This window comes from Bos indicus, chromosome 23 (genome assembly GCF_029378745.1).
Source record: "Bos indicus isolate NIAB-ARS_2022 breed Sahiwal x Tharparkar chromosome 23, NIAB-ARS_B.indTharparkar_mat_pri_1.0, whole genome shotgun sequence".
NCBI lineage: Eukaryota > Metazoa > Chordata > Mammalia > Artiodactyla > Bovidae > Bos > Bos indicus.
Window position 1 is genome coordinate 10,160,576 of NC_091782.1, and position 21,112 is coordinate 10,181,687.

The following is a 21,112-nucleotide window of genomic DNA, read 5'->3' on the forward strand; positions in this document are numbered from 1 at the left end:
ACAAACAATTCTCTCACTTATTCTGCACACATGAAAAGTCAAAATATCACTTGGGCCACTCTGGGTTGTCAGTGAGGAGGCAGATGGGCCGCAAGAGACGGGAAGATAATCAAGGCTTGGGAACTAGGTCAGTAAAGTGGAAGCCCAACAACACGTAGGATAAATAATTGAGTCTGTCTTTTTCTTCAGGAAAAACACTCTACCCAAAACCAAAAAAAATAAACAGTAGGAACAAATTCCAAAGGTGTGTTATTGCTCTACATTTAGTACACATTTACACTGGAAGAATGCCTGGTGATATTTTGACTTTTTTTTTTTAAATGCTAAAGGTAAAGAACTCTGTTCTTTCAACACCCAAACCAGAGCAGAGAGACAGCAGTATTTATAAAATGTGGATGGAGGAGTTAATACCCACAGGACCTGGAGATGGGGGAGGGGGGGAGGGGAGAAGGGGTAGGTTTTTGTGCTATTGCATTGGCAGGAGAGCTAAGCAGTCTTAAAGAACATTCTAGGCTTCTAGGTTTGCCAGAAGGGGTATCACAAATCCCAACGCCCACCGCCTATCCCTTCTCCTCTTCTCCGAGGGCACCTACCTTACTGTAAGTCACTACTGATAAGTTGTTTGCGTGACTGCTGGGGGATAGATTTACAGAGTTCTGTGAGAGTCTATTCTCATCTTGCTCGGTTTGGTCAGGAGCAGGAGCCCATGTGTTTTTGCTGATCGAGTCGAACTCGGAACCCCCAGGGTCTTTTAAGTTGTTTTCATCTGATTGTCGGTTCTTTTGGGGAGAGGCAAACGGGTTGAAGTTTCCTTCTACCTTGCGATGTGGCTGTGTGTTGAACTCCGTTTCAAAAGATGACAGCTGCTGCGTGACTCCTAAAAGTCCACCCACTTCCACACTGAGAATGACCCAGATGACATCTGAAACAAAAAGGCAACTCATGTCAACGCCCGGCATACCCTCAAGGCTCAAAGCAGCCATCACGGAGAACCCCAGATACCACCCAAACCACACAAAGAAATGTTCCTACATGCTACTTTAGAAGCTTTACTGACAGAGTAACCTATTACATTTGCATTGCATGCAGTTCTACATTTTTAGTAATGTCAAGTTCAAACTCTGGTACAAAATCAGTAGAGGTCTATGGTTGAGACCCATGAAACTATTTGTAAAAAGGTCCCTAGTTGATTTTGATGCATAACCATATTTGGAAATCATTACTCCAAAGAACAATGATCAATACATACAAACCCAAAGGTAATATTTTCAGAATTACAAACTCATGGGTTTTACTTTATTTTGTAGATTTAACTCAGAAAATTCAGGGCAGGCATAACTCTTGAGTTTATTTAAAAAAAAAAAAAAGAAGTGCCTGTAATGACTAGAATTGCAACTTATTAACCACCTCCCTCTTGGGCTATTTAGAGTGACCACCTATTGTCCAAACTAGGACAACTGAGAGTAAACGAGGCAACTATTAGTAGTTATACCAGGAGGAAACCAGCACTAACCCTAACATATGAGAACAGATATCACCCTGGCTATTTTCACCATCTATGAGTTGGTTCATAAAGAAGGCTGAGTGCTGAAGATTTGATGCTTCCAAACTGTGGTTCTGGAGAAGACTCTTTAGAGTCCCTTCGACAGCAAGGAGATCAAATCAGTCAATGACAAAGGAAATCAATCTTGAATATTCATTGAAAGGACTAATGCTAAAGCTGAAGCTCCAATACGTTGGCCACCTGATGTGACTCACTGGAAAAGACCCTGATGCTGGGAAAGACTGAAGGCAGGAGGAGTAGGGGACAACAGAGGATGAGATTGTTAGATGGCATCACTGATTAAATGGGCATGAATTTGGGCAAACTCCAGGAGACGGTGATGGACAGGGAAGCCTGGCATGCTGCAGTCCATGGGGTTGCACAGAGTCAGACACAACTAAGTGACTCAACAACAAGTTCAAAAGATATCAAATTCAGTATGCCTCAGGCTTTCTAAAATAATTCAAGTTAATACCAACTTAATCTGTCAGATATGGAAACTGTACCATCTACACTGAAACTGTAAGAGGTTTCTTTGGAAAGATGCATTGTAGGACTTTTGGTCATAATTCAGTTCTTCATTTTCCTTTCCTTGTCAGCAAGCACTTGTACTCAAGTAACCCTTATGGCACTTAATAATGGCCCCAAAGTGCAAGAGTACTGATGCTGGCCAATTCAGATATGCCAAAGAGAAGTCATAATGTGCTTCAACTGCAAAGGTGAAAAGCTTTCAACTGAATAAGGAAAGAGAAGCAAAACCATATACTGAGGTTGCTAAGACTTAGAGTAACAAATCTTCTAACCATGAAACTGTGAAGGAAAAAGGAAACTTCATGCTAGTTTTGCTGTTACACTTTAAACTGCAAAAGTGAGATCCACAGCAAGTGGTAAGTGCTTTGTTAAGATGGAAAAGGTGTTGAATTTGGACAATAAGCTATTTTGAGAGAGACTACATTCACATAACTTATTACTGTATATTGTCTTAACTGTTCAAATATATTATTGTTGACAATCTCTTAATGTGAATAATTTGTAAATTAGGCTTTATCATAGTTAGGTATGTATAGGGAAAAACAGTATATATAGGGTTCAGTGCTGTCTGTGGTTTCACCGTCCATACTAGAGGGTCTCAGAACATATCCCCCACAGATAAGTGGGGGACTAGTGTACAAATGGGAGAAGGCAATGGCATCCCACTCCAGTACTCCTGCCTGGCAAATCCCATGGACGGAGGAGCCTGGTGGGCTGCAGTACATGGGGTCGCTAGGAGTCGGACACGACTGAGCGACTTCACTTTCACTTTTTACTTTCACGCACTGGAGAAGGAAATGGCAACCCACTCCAGTGTTCTTGCCTGGAGAATCCCAGGGACGGGGGAGCCTGGTGGGCTGCCGTCTATGGGGTCGCACAGAGTCGGACACAACTGAAGTGACTTAGCAGTAGCAGCAGTACTGTATAAATATATAAGCCTAGAACAAAAAGATGGAGAAGCTCTATACAGTCAGCAAAAACAAGACCGGGAGCTGACTGTAGCTCAGATCATGAACTCCTTATTGCCAAATTCAGACTTAAATTGAAGAAAGCAGGGAAAACCACTAGACCATTCAGATATGACCTAAATCAAATCCCTTATGATCATACAGTGGAAGTGAGAAATAGATTTAAGGGACTAGATCTGATAGAGTGCCTGATGAACTATGGACGGAAGTTTGTGACATTGTACAGGAGACAGGGATCAAGACCATCCCCATGGAAAAGAAATGCAAGAAAGCAAAATGGCTGTCTGGGGAGGCCTTACAAATAGCTGTGAAAAGAAGAGAAGAGAAAAGCAAAGGAGAAAAGGAAAGATATAAGCATCTGAATGCAGAGTTCCAAAGAATAGCAAGGAGAGATAAGAAAGCCTTCCTCAGTGATCAATGCAAAGAAATAAAGGAAAACAACAGAATGGGAAAGACTAGACATCTCTTCAAGAAAATCAGAGATACCAAAGGAACATTTCATGCAAAGATGGGCTCGATAAAGGACAGAAATGGTATGGACCTAACAGAAGCAAAAGATACTAAGAAGTGGCAAGAATATACAGAACTGTACAAAAAAGATCTTCAGGACCCAGATAATCACAATGGTGTGATCACTCACCTAGAACCAGACATCCTGGAATGTGAAGTCAAGTGGGCTGTAGGAAGCATCACTACCAACAAAACTAGTGGAGGTGATGAAATTTCAGTTGAGCTATTTCAAATCCTGAAAGATGATGCTATGAAAGTGCTGCACTCGATATGCCAGCAAATTTGGAAAACTCAGCAGTGGCCACAGGACTGGAAAAGGTCAGTTTTCATTTCAATCCCAAAGAAAGGCGATGCCAAAGAATGCTCAAACTACTGCATAATTGCACACTCATCTCACACGCTAGTAAAGTAATGCTCAAAATTCTCCAAGCCAGGCTTCAGCAATACATGAACCGTGAACTTCCAGATGTTCAAGCTGGTTTTAGAAAAGGCAGAGGAACCAGAGATCAAACTGCCAACATCCGCTGGATCATGGAAAAAGCAAGAGAGTTCCAGAAAAACATCTATTTCTGCTTTATTGACTACGCCAAAGTCTTTGACTGTGTGGATCACAATAAACTGTGGAAAACTCTGAAAGAGATGGGAATACCAGACCACCTGACCTGCCTCTTGAGAAATCTGTATGCAGATCAGGAAGCAACAGTTAGAACTGGACATGGAACAACAGACTGGTTCCAAATAGGAAAAGGAGTACATCAAGGCTGTATATTGTCACCCTGCTTATTTAACTTCTATGCAGAGTACATCATGAGAAACGCTGGGCTGGAAGAAGCACAAGCCGGAATCAAGATTGCCGGGAGAAATATCAATAACCTCGGATATGCAGATGACACCACCCTTATGGCAGAGAGTGAAGAGGAACTAAAAAGCCTCTTGATGAAAGTAAGAGAGGAGAGTGAAAAAGTTGGCTTAAAGCCCAACATTCAGAAAATGAAGATCAAGGCATCTGGTCCCATCACTTCATGGGAAAAAGATGGGGAAACAGTGGAAACAGTGTCAGACTTTTATTTTTTTGGGCTCCAAAATCACTGAAGATGGTGACTGCAGATAGGAAATTAAAAGACACTTACTCCTTGGAAGGAAAGTTATGATCAGCCTAGATAGCATATTAAAAAGCAGAGACATTGCTTTGCCAACAAAGGTCCATCTAGTCAATGCTATGGTTTTTCCAGTGGTCATGTATGGATGTGAGAGTTGGACTGTGAAGAAAGCTGAGTGCTTAAGAATTGATGCTTTTGAACTGTGGTGTTGGAAAAGACTCTTGAGAGTCCCTTGGACTGCAAGGAGATCCAACCAGTCCATTCTAAAGGAGATCAGTCCTGGGTGTTCATTGGAAGGACTAAAGCTGAAACTCCAATACTTTGGCCACCTCATGCGAAGAGTTGACTCACTGGAAAAGACCCTGATGCTGGGAGGGATTGGGGGCAGGAAGAGAAGGGGACGACAGAGGATGAGATGGCTGGATGGCATCACCGACTCGATGGACGTGAGTTTGAGTGAACTCCAGGAGTTGGTGATGGACAGGGAGGCCTGGTGTGCTGCGATTCATGGGGTCGCAGAGAGTCAGACACGACTGAGCGACTGAACTGAACTGAGAACAAATACACTAAAAAGGAAATTGAAGAAAACTCTTCTGGATTATGTTTGTTCTCAGTTTTCAATTCTATATCTGAAAAAGGGGATCTTAATTGTCAGATAGCCATAAATACTTGATTTAAGGTTAGTGATTTGGAAGCTGTATTAAAACTTGGTTGTATCCAAATAAACTGAGCCAGAGCAGTAGTGAGTGGAGATGCAGTGACATCTACTGTTCACTTCTATAATGAGCAACTCTTTTTACCTATTGTGAAGAGGAAGCTAAAGCTGCTAGTAACACCAGTGTGGATCAAGGAATGGACATCCATTTCAGACACACTGTTAAAGCAAGTGTAAAACTTTACATAAGTATCAAAAAAGTTCAACTTGTGGATTTAACACTGTAAACAAAGACAGGCAGAGTACCACTTCATTTAGAAATGTGGAAGAGGAGCCAGGAATGGGGGTCAGAGGACATTATCATTCAAGACTTTCATACAAGGTTCAATCTCATAAACTGATACCATGTGGCTTTTAAAGAACAATTCAATGGCAGGCAGCCTGAGGGAGACTCATTCTGTGCTCTCTTATTTTATACTTTCTAACCAAAGGCAACATTCCTTCACTCTATTATTAATTTTTTCCAAGCAAAATGCCTTGTCTTTTAGTATATTAATTCCTACTTTTGTCTTCCACTCATCTGTTTACCAAAATTGTCTTGTAAAATATGGTATGGATAGCATACTCGGCTATAGGTCATATGTTTCATTCTCTTAGCTCAGGAAACTCTTATGAGAAGGAACAGACTTTTCTGAAGGCTGTTAGCAGTACGAGACTAATGCTTTGACAGCGAAAGCTTCTTCAATACAACTCACTGAGCCTTAATCATACTTAAGCCATCATAGTCTCTTCACCTTGGCTATTTTTCTGTACTGTTCACAGATTCTACATAATAGCTGTAAAAGGAATGTCACTTAAGGAGTCCCTGATTCATAAACACCAAATAATAAACAGCCCAGTTCTGATTCTCCAAAGTCACTACCATGATGGAGCATTCTGCAGACTACATTACGAAGTCTTCTTCATACTACTACTTCTTCACTACACTATGAAGACTACATCTTCTCCATGGTACCATCTGAGCCCTCCTCATTCTACCTATAGACCTCACATTTCACCCCACACACAGTGTGTGTGTGTGTATTTTAATTAAACAAATTAAAAGGATGATAATGAATGGTCCAATAAGCTTATTTCAAACAGGCTGACCATTTCCAATTCTTGCCAGAGCACCTTAACTACTGAGATTAAACCTGCCAACCAGGTATTTCACTATCTCTCATTCAAGTACTAAGCAGGCCCGACCCTGCTTAGCTTCTGAGATCAGAAGAGAACCCGTGCATTCAGGATGGCATGGCCGTATACCAGGTTATTTCACTGTCTCTGATGATAAAACCACAGCTGTAAGAAACTTTAGGAGTTATCTAATGGAACTGTTTCACTTTCTAGATGAAGGATTTGTGGTCTGGAGGTAGAAGTGATGGCCCAAGGTCAGACTTCAAGTTAGAAGTTAACCATGATGATTATCAAGAACTTCTAGCTCTTAGTATAGCTTTTTAAACCCACATTTCTTTCTTCCCCACAGGAATTTGGGAACCAAGTGTCTAGGGAATGAAAGCTTTAGTTAAGTCAGTCTCATTTCCCAGGACCATAATATCTTTACTGATAGGCATATGATCTTTGGCACCAATAACAAGAATGGGTCAACACAGGATGTACTAGAAAAGTAGCCAAGAAAATATAACCAAGTATCAAGCCTACACTGTCAAGACTTACTGAGCAAATGGAGAAACTGAGTTTAGATGTCTTGCCTTAAGGCAAATTTTTAAAAAGCACCTGAGCCAGAACTTTGGGGTGAGAAGGTGATGCAAATCTTATTTCCTTCAACTCGTCTCTTTTACATATAATAAAACCTGTAATAGTAAGTATAAACTTTTAATAAGTCTATACTTCCTTTTGTAGAAATGTGTCATAAATTACTGAAGAAAGAACATAACCTTTTAACTCTTAAGTTTAGACTATCAGAAGTGTGGAGTAAAATGGAAACATTAAACTTGTAGACAAAATCCATCATCTTAATCAATCATGCTGACATACAAACACATCCCAGATTAAAGAATATGAAAACCACTTAAATAACATCATAATAAAAGTAAACAAGCACCTACGATTTGTCCACTACAATAGAAATAGTTTAAAAAAATGAGTACAATATTAGAACTGGTAAACTTGTTTCTTGTGGGAATATAGGTTACAATATATTTATAGTACAGGAACGGGTATACTGGGCTGAATGTAAGTAAATGGATAGTGGGTGCAAGGTTTTTCTTCATGGAAGAAGGACATTACAGTAAAGCAAGCAAAGAAGGCATTCTAAAACCCTGTGGTACTGGATTAAAGTCAGACACATCAATACAAACTCACCATTATCCTAATATATATACAAATAAAGAAACAGAAACAACTAGACATTCTGCATACAGGGGTAGTGGGCATATACACACACTCTAGCTCTAATTACTAATGTGACCTACAAGTAATGACTCCCCAGGAGCAATGGCCACTCCTAGTGTTCAGTGGTTCCTAAACACTATTCTCTAATGAAAAAAACCAAGGGCTTCTTGGAGAAATGGCTAATTCTAGGGCTGGGGCATGGAAAATTTAAGAAAAGCCTGGAACATCTTGTTGCACCAGAAAGTAAGGAAGTGCTCAAAACACAAAAAGATGGAGCATGTTACAGGGATACAGGAGCCATCTGAAAGAGGTCCCTCTGGAGCTGGAACAACATGGGCGACAAGATAATGGAGCACTGCATTGTAACTCCAATTATAAAATAAATATACATGAGTTCATAGTTCTATAAATAAATGAGGGAGAAGAGACAAACTTTCTTACAAAAGAATTCCAAATAATATACATACATACATATAGATAGACAGATAGATATAGATATATAATATATAAAGATACTCTCCCTTCCAAGAGGTACAGCTTAATTCTATACACCGTCCCCAACCCACTCTATCTTAGTGATAGCATAGGGAAAGAGAAAAGGATTAACTTTATGGTGGAGAAACTGGCAAACAAACTACTTAACCAAGTGACCAAGGTTAGTTTCATCAGAGATATTTTGCAAATATCAAGTACCCCTACCTCGCCATAGGGCACTTCAGGGCACTTCACTTTCGTAGTATTCTTTCCTAAACTTGTAACATCAGTCCAATAATGTGGAAAACATCAGATAAGCTCAGACTGGAGGACATTATAAAGGACAGTTTATATAAAGGATACTTGCCAGTATTCCTCAAAACTATCAGGGGATATGAAAAACATGCAAAGACAGAAACTGTCACAGACCAGAGGAGACTGGGACACATGACCAGTAAGCGTAACATGGGACTCTAGTTTCTGGAACAGAAGGATTTCTGACACAGAAAGGTAGGAAAAACGATGAAATGCAAAGTCTGGAGTTGAGTTCATAGTAAGGTACCAACATCGGCGCCTTCACACTAGCAAGAGTGTCGTGACTATGTAAGATGCTAACAACGGGGCAAACCGGGTACATGGGAACTCTGTTCATCTATGAAACTAACTGTAAAGCTAAAAATTGTTACAAGTTTACTAAAATAATTAGTATAGTATTTTAAAAGTGTATTTTCAGACATTAAAAGGTAAAGTTGTAACAAAGCCAACACTAACAGTTCTCTCTGTAGTGAAGTGACGACAAAGGAGAGTACTTTGATCTACAGGGGACAGAACAAAGCTGTAGCAGGGCAGGCAGGAGGAGCCATCACTCACTCAGTTCTTCAGAGGCCTCAAAAAGACCACCCCATCAACTGGACTCGAGTCATTCCTACCTGCAGGGAAATCTCACCCTTATGGGTCAGCCCCTTCTCAGCAGTGCAGTAAGGGCATTACAGTCTTCAAACAGGAACAGCAAGGACTGCACAAATGAACCAGCTTGATGTGGATACTGGGCTGAAACTGCCTAATTCCAGAGCCTGCCTGTGCCCCACACAAGATGCAAATGGAAGCCACGGAAAGCAAGTGATAAACTGCTGCATTAATAGGTTCTACTTGGTCTGGGTTCCCAAGGGGAAAGGGCTGGAGGCTTCAGAAAGTACCACTTTCAAAGATCCATTATATAAGGACACCTCAAAGTAATTCCAACTGTGGCTAGGACTGAAATCTCACAGTCTTCTGAGCTCTAGAACAACTGCCTTGGGCTCATCCCCAAGAGCTGTGAGACAGCACCAGGAGACACAGGCTGGTTTTAGCCACTCCTAGATTTGGATTTGGAGACTGCAAATTCAAATCCTTCCTAAAGCTCAACTCATCTTCAAAGCACTGTAGGAACTCCATATTTCTCCCTGAGGATTAAGAAACAACTTAGGTCTACAGAGGTAAACAGGCTCTAGTCAGCTGCTGGGCTACAAGCCATAGGGGCTCATGTTTCATTTCCAGAGTAGGGAGGCTGGGTGTGCGCTGCCTGGCTTCAGTGAGAAGGGAGTCAATGGAAAGGAGAGTCTGCGCGCTGGTGCTCTGGCAGCCTGAAACATGCCTCTATCAGGTAGTGCAAAGGTCGGCGTTACAGCAGGTCTCGACACCTCTGTCTCTGTCCAGCATCAATCTCCAGTCTGCATTTCCATACTCTTTACTCCACACACGCTTTGCTCCCATGCCACCTGCCCAGGCACTTAGATACTTTCACTATTAACACAACACCTACCTTAGGATCTACGGGGGAAGGGACAGCCGGGCTCCAGTTCATCCGCTCCTCACAGGCAACTCTTGATTTCTGGGGCCTAGGCGCCATCTACAGCAGAGTGACTGCTCCAGGGCTGCCTCTACTCAACTCCGCCTCCCTCCCCATCTTCACTCCCCTCCATCTTGCCACACTGTGTAGTAAAAACGTATCCCTTAGTTTCATATTTTCTCAGGAATTTCTTTTTAAAATTTACTTTTGATGGAAAGATAACTGCTTTACAATACTGTGTTAGTCTCTGCCATACATCAACGAGAACCAGCCACAGGTATACATGTGTCCTCTCCCTCCTGAACCTCCCTCCCACCTCCCACCCCATCCCACCTCGCCAAGTGGTCACAGAGACCCAGTCTGCGTTCCCTGAATCACACAGCACATTCCCACTGGCTGTCTATTTTACATATGGTAGTGTGTCTGCTTCCATGCTGCTCTCTCAATTCATCCCATCCTCTCCTCCCACTTCCCTTTGTCCCTAAGTCTGATCTCTGTGTCTGCATCTCCACTGCTGCCCTGCAAACAGGTTCGTTAACAGTCCCCAAGCAGCAGGAGGAAATAAACGGCAAGTGGCAGACTTTTTTTTTTTCTTTTCTCTTCTAATCCTGCATTGTCAAGGCACCTGGTTCCACTTGAACTGAACTTTATCTCAAATCTTGAGCTAACCAATGAGTTTTTCTCAGGGACATATCTTCCTTAAGGGAGAAGGGGACGACAGAGGATGAGACAGTTGGATGGCATCAATGACTCAACGGACATGAGTTTGAGTAAGCTCCAGGAGTTGCTGATGGGCAGGGAGGCCTGGCGTGCTGCAGTCCATGGGGTCGCAAAGAGTCAGACACGACTGAGTGACTGAACTGAAGCTATGTTAATGAACTATGTATTTGCTTGAAAATCTGCCTTTCTTCAAGATTCATGTCATTTGTTTTATGACTGGGGATGACTCACCTGGTGCCAATGCTACCTCAAAATGCATGTTGTGGGTGAGGGGGTCTGGTGCAACTCTCTCAGTTTTGAGGTGTTTCCTTCCTCTAATTAGCAGCTTCCTAACAGGTAAATAACTCCTTGCTAAAAACTAGCAAGGGGGCATTCTTTCTGTCCCCTTCTGATGTCTATGTCAGAAGCTTTCACTATCTCTTTTATACTTTAATAAAACTTTGCTACACATAAAGCTCTGAGTGATCAAGCCTTGTCACTGGCTCCAGGTCAAATTCCTCTCCTCCGGAGGCCAAGAATCCCGGCATCCTTCACAGCTCGTAGCAGTAACCTTTCAGTACCGTCTTTCTAGATTCCACATATATGCATTAATATACAATATTTGTTTTTCTCTTTCTGACTTACTTCACTCTTTGTAATAGGCTCTAGGTTCATCCACTTCATTAGCACTGACTCAAATGCGCTCCTTTTTATGGTTGAGCAATATTCCATTGTATATACATACCACAGCTTCTTTATCCATTCATCTGTTGATGGACATCTAAGTTGCTTCCATGTCCTTACTACTTTAAATAGTGCTGCAATGAACACTGGGGTATATGTGTCTATTTCAATTATGGCTTTCTCAGGGTATATGCCCAGAAGTGGGATTGCTGGATCACATGGTAGTTTTATTCCTAGTTTTTTAAGGAATCTCCATATTGTTCTCCATAGTGGCTGTATCAATTTACATTCCCATCAACAGTGCAAGAGGGTTCCCTTTTCCCCACATCCTCTCCAGCATTTATTATTTGTAGATCTTTTTACGATGGCCATTCTGACTGGTGTGAGGTAAGGAATTTCATTTTAAAATGAAAACGCCTCCATAAGGAACATATTAAGCTACATTAACCTCATCATTAGATTAGCCAATAGGCCTAAGAGCACAAGGGGGAGAAGAAAGAGAAGCCCAGGACAGAGCACTGGAAGCCTGGATGAGACGAGACAGTGAGGGGTATTCAGTGCCTGGAATAGGGAGAGAGGCTCAGAAAGAAAAGCAGACATGGCAACAACAAAGAGACGATTCATTTTCACAGTTTTTTCAAATCACGCCCTATGTAATAATCACGAGCTTCTGCCGTAACACGGCAGGTGAGGGGAGAGAGGGGGTTTTAGTTGTCATTTAATCTCTTATTAAATTTTAGGATTAAAAATAAATAAATAAATTTTAGGATTTAATAATCTCTTATTAAATTTTAGGATTTAATAATCTCTTATTAAATCTTAGGATTTAATAAGGTCTTAGGAAATAAGGATTCCTACTTCCCAAACCCAGTAAAATCAGTGCCACGAAATGAAGAGTAAAAACATACACAGGTCTGAGACAAAAGATGAAAACTGGCTCAGAATGGGGGGAAAATTGCCATTAATTGGGCTGGAAGGACAGACACAGAGAAAGGTAGACACAAAGATAACAGGAGACACTGTTTCTCGCAAGGTCATTCAGATGCTGTAAAATGTTATACTGACTCTCTTTCAGTGGCTACTTGCTTTCTTATCAATGATGCCCCCAGATTAGCTTTGTTAGAGCCATCTATTATCACTGAGGCTATCCAACTGCCAAAGTGCCCTTCCCCACAACATCACCCAAATCCTAATAATCCTCCCCTCTAGCCCTACCTCAGAAACAGCAGCCAATCCAAAATTAATCCCACTTCCCCAGAGCCTTTTCTGACTCCTTCAGCAGGAACCCAAGCTTACAGAAGCTGCTGACCCCGGCCGATGTCATACATGGCACCCCACAGTTCCCCTGGAATGCCTTCTCTCACCACATGTCAATCAATACGCTTTTGTCAGACTACAGGCTCATTTCAGGTGCTCTCTGAACCCAGATGCCCTCCTCTCCTCCCACTCCCAGCCTCAACTCCTAGAAGCACAGAGATTCCACCCCTTCCTACCAGTCTTCTCTTCTTGTACAACTACCCTCCCCTGAAGTAGGCCTACCACCAGCTGATAACAAAAGGAAAGAGGAGTGAATTCGGGGAGGGGAAGAAAAAAAAAAAAAAAGAGGAGTGAATTCAGGAGGCCAGAAAAAAAGAAAGAGGAGGAGGCCAAAGAATAAAGGAAAACCAGGAGTATACAGTACTCAAGAAGCCTAGTGACAAAAGTATATCAAGGAGAACAGAATTATTAACTGGACCCAGTGCAGCTAACAAATCAAGTAAGTTGAGAACTGAGAACAAAGCACTGGCTGCAGCATCATGTAGGTCACTGGTGATTTTGAAAAGAGCAGCAGTTTTAGTGGCGTAGGAGGGACAGAAGCCTGAATGGAAAGAAGTCATGAGACTAGGCAAACAGGAGGGAATATCCATTTCTGATACTATCAGGAATGTGAAAAAGAGAAGAGAAATGGGGAAGAAGCTAGAGAAAAATTAATAGTACATTATTTATATATGCAACAGCAAGAAATTTTTTTTATCAATCCAACCTATACGTACTTTTTCAAGGCATGTAAAACAATAATGTGTGCCAATATTATGTCTCCAAAGGATTTTTATTTCATATTGGAAGAAGTTTTAAATAACTCAGATGTCCATCAATGGAGTCTAAGCTAGAAAAATGAAGACATATCTAGCAAAGAGAATACACCACAGCCAGAAAAAGAATGAAGATTTCTACACTAATCTCTAGAATTAAGTGGGAAAAAAAGTAAGATGTATATCGGTATCTATAGTTATAACACTCCTTTGTAAGATAAGGGACACATTTACATACATCTGCTGGTGTCTGCAAAACACAACTCCAAATGGACACTCCATAAATGAATAAACAGAAACGAGCGCCTAGAGTAAGAGCAGCGGCCTAACTGAAAGGGGCAGCACGGGAGGGAGATGTCTGGGGAAACATCCCAGGATGGTGACGGCACACAGGGTAGGAGTGCTCGATAAATACAAAAAAATATTAAATTATTTATGCAGAAGTACTTAGCACTGTAAGTGACATTAAAAAAAAATGTTTACTGTGTTACTTTGTTGGAAGATAGAGTCAATGATAAGAATAAAGTCTGATGATTGGTGACATCATCAGTAGTCAGGACTACTGTAGTAGTAGAGGACTCTAACAATAACAGTGAAACAGATTTCTTGTATAAAATCTAAGAGTTTTTGATACCTATAAAAAGGATATATAATCTTTAATGCTCATCATTCATTAGTTTCACCAAAGTAAATAGAGCAATAAACCCTTACTCTTAAAGAACTGCAATTAAAGGTAAAGAATTAAGCATTTAATCTAGCCTTATTTGTAAAACTCAATTTCAGGAAAATAAATCATTGTTGATAAAGAAAAGCTTCTTCCCCCCAGAACTACCCCAGCTAATAAATGTGGGGGAAAATTGCCATTCTCTAACCCCTATTTGAAATGATTCAGGCAATAATCAATGAACAAAAACATTAGGCAAAAGGTTGGTTGATGGGGAGGATCTTTGCAGGGATCATGCTGTTACCACTTGAACCTTTTCACTGATCTCAGCATCACTAAGAGTCAAACAATTTTGAAAAAGAAGAATGGCGGTATCACACTTCTTGATTTCAAGTATTATTACAACAAAACAATAGTAATCCAAATAGTGTGGTATTTACAAACAGACATAAGGATCATGGAAGAGAATGAAGAGCTCAAAAATAAACCCTCACATTTAAGGTCAAATGATTTTTGACAAGAATACTAAGCATTCAATGGCAAAGGGAAATATTTTCAACAAATGGTGGTGGGAAAACTGGATATCCACATGCACAATGATTAATTTGGATCCTTATCTTACACCATATATAAAAATTAAATGGATCAAAGATCTAGACATAAACCTCTTAGAAGAAAAGAGTCACGACACTGGATCTGGAAGTAATTTCTTGGATTTGACTCCAAAAGCACCAAAGAAAAAAGATAAATTGGACTACATCAAAATTAAAACGGTTATCCTTCAGGTCATTTATCCGTTCTTCTGCCTCAGTTATTCTGCTATGGATCCTTCTAGCATATTATTCATCTCTGTTTCTTCTTTAGTTCTTCTAGGTCTTTGGTAAACATTTCTTATATCTTCTCAATATTTGCCTCCATTCTTTATCCAAGATCCAGAATCATTTTCACTATCATTATTCTGAATTCTTTTTCTAGAAGGTTGCCTATCTCCACTTCATTCAGTTGTTTTTCTGGGGTTTTATCTTGTCCTTTCATCTGAGACATAACTTTCTGCTTTAACATGCTGATTGACTTTCTGTAATGTGGTTTTTGTTTTAGTCACTGTGGGACTGTGGTTCTTGCTTCTTCTGTCTGCCCTCTGATGGAGGAGGCTAAGAGGCTTGTGTAAGCTTCCTGATGGGAGGGACTGCTGCTGCTAAGTCGCTTCAGTCGTGTCTGACTCTGTGCGACCCCATAGACGACAGCCCACCAAGTTCCCCTGTCCCTGGGATTCTCCAGGCAAGAACAATGGAGTGGGTTGCCATTTCCTTCTCCAAAGCATGAAAGTGAAAAGTGAAAGTGAAGTAGCTCAGTTGTGTCTGACTCTTAGCGACCCCATGGACTGTAGCCCACCAGGCTCCTCCGTCCATGGGATTTTCCAGGCAAGAGTACTGGAGTGGGGTGCCATCGCCTTCTGGTGGTGAAAAAAACTGGGCCTTCCTCTAGTGGGCAGGGCCTTGCTCAGTAAAGCTTTAATCCAACTATCTGCTGATGAGTGAGGTTGTGCTCCCTCCCCGGTATTTTTTGGCCTGAGGTGACCCAACCCTCTGGTTGATGGCAACCTCCAAGGGGGACCTTCCAGGCTGCTGCCCCATTCCTGTGGTGAGCCCCTGCCAATCCATGCCTCCCCCACAGGAAACCATCCAACACTAGCAGGCAGTTTTGGTTCAGTCTCCTGTGGGGTCACTCCTTTCTTCTGAGTCTTGGTGCACAAAAGGTTTTGTTTGTGCCCTGCAAGACTGGAGTCTGTTTTCCTGGAAATCACTGCTGTAGAAGCGAATAAGAAAGAAGAATGAGAAGAAATGAAGACAGCCTAAGAGACCTCTGGGACTACATTAAACACACCAACATTCACACAGTAGGGGTCCCAGAAAGAGATTAGAAAGAAAAAGGACCTGAGAAAATATTTATAATAAGATAAAAATATTTATAATAAATATTTATAATTTATTAATAAGAGATTAATAGCTGAAAACTTCCCAAACATGGGAAAAGAAATAGTCAACCAAGTACAGGAAGCACAGAGAATCTCAGGCAGGGTAAACCAAAGACGGAACACACTGAAACACACCATAATCAAACCAACAAAAATTAAAGACAGAGCTGTGCTTAGTCACTCAGTTGTGTCCAGCTCTTTGCTACCCCATGGACTGTAGCCTGTGAGGTTCCTCTGACCATGGAGATTCTCCAGGCAAGAATATTGGAGTGGGTTGCCATGCCCTCCTCCAGGGAATCTTCCCAACCCAGGAATCAAACCCAGGTCTCCCACATTGCTGGCGAATTCTTTACATCTGAGCCACCAAGGAAGCCCTAAAAAATATTAAAAGCAACAAGGGAAATGACAAATAACATTCAAGGGAACTCCCTTCAGGCTATCAGCCCATTTCTCAACAGAAACTCTACAAGCCAGAAGGGAATGACATGATCTATTAAAAGTGATGAAAGGAAAAAAAAAAAAAAAAAAAGTGATGAAAGGAAAAAACCTACAACCAAGAATACTCTATGGAGCAAGACTCTCCTTCAGATTTGATGGAGAAATCAAAAGCTTTCTAGACAAGCAAAAGTTAAGAGAATTTAGCACCACCAAACCAGCTTTACAACAAATGCTAAAGGAACTTCTCTAGGCAGGAAACAAGAGGAAAAGACCTACCTACAGAAAATAAACCCAAAACAATTAAGAAAATGATAACAGGATAATACATATTGATAATTACCTTAAATATAAATGGATTAAATGCACCAACCAAAACACACAGACAGGCTGAGCAGGTGTATGCACTTCCACTTAGCACATCACTCTGCTTGACCCCCCAAATTGTATGTAATTGTGTTATATTGTTAGGTTAATCATGTTATCATTGTGCCTTGCAATTGTAATTATTTTTTATTTTTTGTCTGGCTGTTGACTGTGAAAACTGATAAAACACCTTTCACTATTGCGATTATGTAACTATTACTCACAACACCACTGTATCATGATTGGTCAGCAGAAAAATAATAGAATTCTATATTATCAAAACTAACATTTAATAGAAAACTCTAGAATTACTTTTTAAAATCCAGATGCATATCAGAATTATTTTGGAATTTTTTGAAAACTACAAATGTACAGGTATTACTTTATATTTATTAAATCTATTATATTTAAATTATTAATGACATCATTCAAGATGCTCCTATTCTTATTTTTTCTGCACTTGATAAAATATTCTCAGAGAAATGTTAACGTGTCTCACTATGATAATATATATATATATTTTTCCCTTATATTTCTTCTTATTTTTGCTTTATATATTTTGGTTTCTGTTAGGTGTCTAATGTTTTATGATCTCTATCTTCTTTGTGAATTGTACCTTTTATCAGTAAAAATATTCATATTTGTGTCATTAAAAACAAACAAACAACAACCCAGGGAAAAAACAATTAAAATGTTTGTGGATCAAATGACACAATCAATAGAGTGCAAAGGCAAACCATGAAATGGAGAAAAAACTTACAAATCAATATCTGATAATGGGCCAAAAAGTTGGTTTGGGTTTTTCTGTTAACATCTTACATAACTACTTTATACACTGGTCAATCCAACATATATAAAGAACTCCTAAAAAAATAAAACTCATAACCTGAGTTTTAAAATGGGCAAAGGGCCTTGTGCCTGATTGCATCTGAGAAAGAAAGATGGGTCACCAGCGGCTCTACTGGAGTCATCCAGGAAAACCAGGCCAGGGTTCTTACTCTTGCTGCATCTGCTCAAACCCGCATTGTCTGATCCAAAAACACAGCCTTAATATGCTGTTTCCAACAGTACCTGAAGGATATAGGCTTCACTTAGTTGGACTAAGTGAACTTCCTTGAATGGGTCACCCAGGACATCTACCTTACCACAGAGACAATGCACATTAAAAAAAAAAAAAAAAACCCTTTTCAATTATGTTTTAATGTGAATGGAACAATCAACTGACTACAGAAATCTTTTAAAAACTTACTAACTAATCTCAATGGATTCATCTTTAAAATATGTGACTTATTTTCCCTCAGTTATATAAAAGTATTCATGCTGGGGGGTAAAATGTGCAAAAGGACTTTTGAACAGACAAACAGAAGGACCTAAAAGCACAGGTAAAGATGCTCAGTATCATTCATCATTAGAGAACTATAAATTAAAACTACAATGCAATACCATCTCATACTCATTAGGATGGCTACTGTCAAAAACAAAACAAAAGCAGAAACTAGTAAGTCTGGACAAGGATGTGGAGAAACTGGAACTCTTGTACCCTGGGGAGAGTAGAATGGTATAGCCACTATGGAAAACAGTATGGCATTTCCTCAAAAAATTAGAAATATTTTGCCACATGGTTCAGCAACCCTCACTTCTAGGTATACACCCAAAAGAACTAAAAGCAGAGTTTCGAAGAGGGATTTGTATACCTGTTTTCATAGCAGCATTATTCATAATACTAAAATGGAGAAGCAATCCAAGTGTACATCAATGGATAGATGATTTTAAAATGTGGAATATACATACAACGGAATATAATTCAGCTTCATAAAACTGGGAAATTCTGAACCATGTTAAAACTTGGATGAGCCTTTAAGATGAACTGAAATAAATAGCCAGTCACAAAAGGACAAAAACTGTGATACCACTCATCTGAGGTACCTAGAGAGATAGGAAGTACAATGGTGGTTGTCAGGGGCTGGAGGGAGAAGGAAAAGAGGAGTTAATATTTAATAGGTACCAAGTTTCACTCTTGCAAGAGTTCTGGAGATAGATGGTACTGATGGTTGTAAAACAATGTGAATGCACTTAATGCCACTGACCTGTATACTTAAAAATGGTTAAGATGGTAAATTGTTATGGGTATTTATTTCACCACAACTAAACAAACAAAACCCTGAGGTCTAGTAACTTTGAATTAGTAGCTCAGGGTCAATCAGTAATATATTACATGGCAGCATCAAAACCAGAGGTCAGATCTTTTAACTCCTGGACTAGTGCTTACTTCCTCCCTACCTCCCGCTTCCTTCCCTCCCCAGTCAGCTTTGAGCGTTCCACAAACCAGTAAAGACAGTACTCATGGACACAACTGTTCCTGGCAAAAAAGATGAAAATATTAACATTCTAATAATTAAAACTTTTATAGCCCACTAATATAACTGAATGGACGATAGTGCAACTGCAGAAAACCAATACAGCCTGAAAATACATTTAAGCAACTTAAATTACTAATTTAAATCTCAAAGTATAATCAAAACTACAAAGGGAATCAAAACTATAGCACATTAAGAGCCAAACATATGCAACTGGCATGAAACACACAGAATTAAACTGGTATTTAAACTATCATTTTGCATTAACTTTTTTTTGTTCCTAAGTACCCCTTCCTCTTCATTTCCACTCCAGCCACTTAACAGGCCAGAATATTCTCCTGGCTTGAATCTGGGCACAGAGCTTTGAGAGAACAAATGATTATCATCCCTAGACTGAAGTAGCAGCAACCACCACCTTGGGGTGTTAGGACTTCCTCAAGGCCACCGAGACTTTCTAACCCTACAGCGGGAGCCACCCTCACTACCGTCTCGCTGCTGAGGTGCAGCGCACTGCGCCTTTCAGTCTGGACCACAAGTCTGCTACTCGTCTCTTTCAGACGCCCGTCACCTTCAATCTATCTCCCACTCTTTGCACACACAGAACCTTCAATTCAAGTCAAACTGCATTAGTCAAGCTCAACCATAGTTTATACTTATTTATTACAACCTGGAAGTGTGATACGCTGCCAATCTGAATCTTTCCAGTTAAATTACTGCATCTCTGGGGAAGCCCCTTCAGACACCATTTGACCTAGAATGTTATTATTTCCTAATGTTTATTATTACTATTATTGAAAAGAAGCATTGTAAACAGATTGTATTATTTTTAAAAGTAGATGCAGGTTCACCACAAAACTGAGAAGATAATATACTCTCTGCTCCACATACACACCATCTCTTTTACCATCAATATCCCATGAAGTGATGTATCTGTTACAACTGATGAACCTACACAGATGCATTATTATCGTCTGAAGTCAACAGCTAGGGTTCACTCTTGGTGTTGCACATTCTGCGGGTTTTGATAAATGTATGATGACATGTCTCTATCACTACAATATCCCACAGAATAGTTTCACTGCCCTGTGCTCTGCCTATTCCCTCACCAGCCACTGGCAACCACTGTTTCCACAGCTGTGCCTTTTCTAGTATGCTAATACAGTTGGAATTGTACCTTTTCAGACCAGCTTTTTAATTTAGTAATACGCACTTAAAGTTCTTCTGTATCTTTTCATGAACTGAAGGCTCATTTCTTTTTAGTTTATTTCTCCATTCACCTACTGAAGCACATTTTGACTGCTTCCAAGTTTTGGCAATTATGAATAAAACTGCTGTAAATATGGTAAGAATATTTTAGTTTAGTAAATATTCTAAATCAAGCAGAGACAGCCCCTCCTCTCTTCCTAGTTTGCTGAGAGTTCAATCACAAATAGGTACTGAATTTTAGCAAATGATTTTTCTGTATCTACTGATATGAACATGCTGATTTTTCTTATCCTGTTCATATAGTTAATTATATTAACTGATTTTTTGAATGTTGAACCAGCCTTGAATATCTGGGATAAATTTCATTTGGACGTAGTGCTATTATTCTTTCTGTGCATTATTGGCTTTGATATGCTAGTATTTTGTTGATAATTTTTACATCTATATTCATGAGATAATGGTCTATGATTTTCTTGCCTTGTACCGTCTGCTTTGGCATTAGGATAATGCTGGCCTCTTGAATGAGTCACAAAGTATTCTTTCTGCTTCATTCTTCTGGAAGAGATCCCAGAGTAGTTGTATAATTTCTTCTTTAAATGTCTGGTAGAATTCAGTAGTGAACTCACCTAAGCCTGGTGCTCTCTATTTTCT

The 21,112-nt window shown here is 40.1% G+C and overlaps 1 protein-coding gene across 5 annotated transcripts in view; it reads right to left on the reverse strand.

Annotated features, from left to right (window-relative positions):
- ILRUN (inflammation and lipid regulator with UBA-like and NBR1-like domains) overlaps positions 1-21,112 on the reverse strand; it is a 107,194-nt gene that overhangs the window by 17,919 nt on the left and 68,163 nt on the right. For 3 of the 5 annotated variants that reach the window (XM_019985651.2, XM_019985650.2, XM_070777856.1), the window contains one exon: positions 594-922. In XM_019985651.2, coding sequence (XP_019841210.1) covers positions 594-922 — 329 coding nt within the window. The remainder of the gene's footprint in view (positions 1-593; positions 923-21,112) is intronic. The other 2 variants (XM_019985652.2, XM_070777857.1) reach the window with 1 other exon arrangement.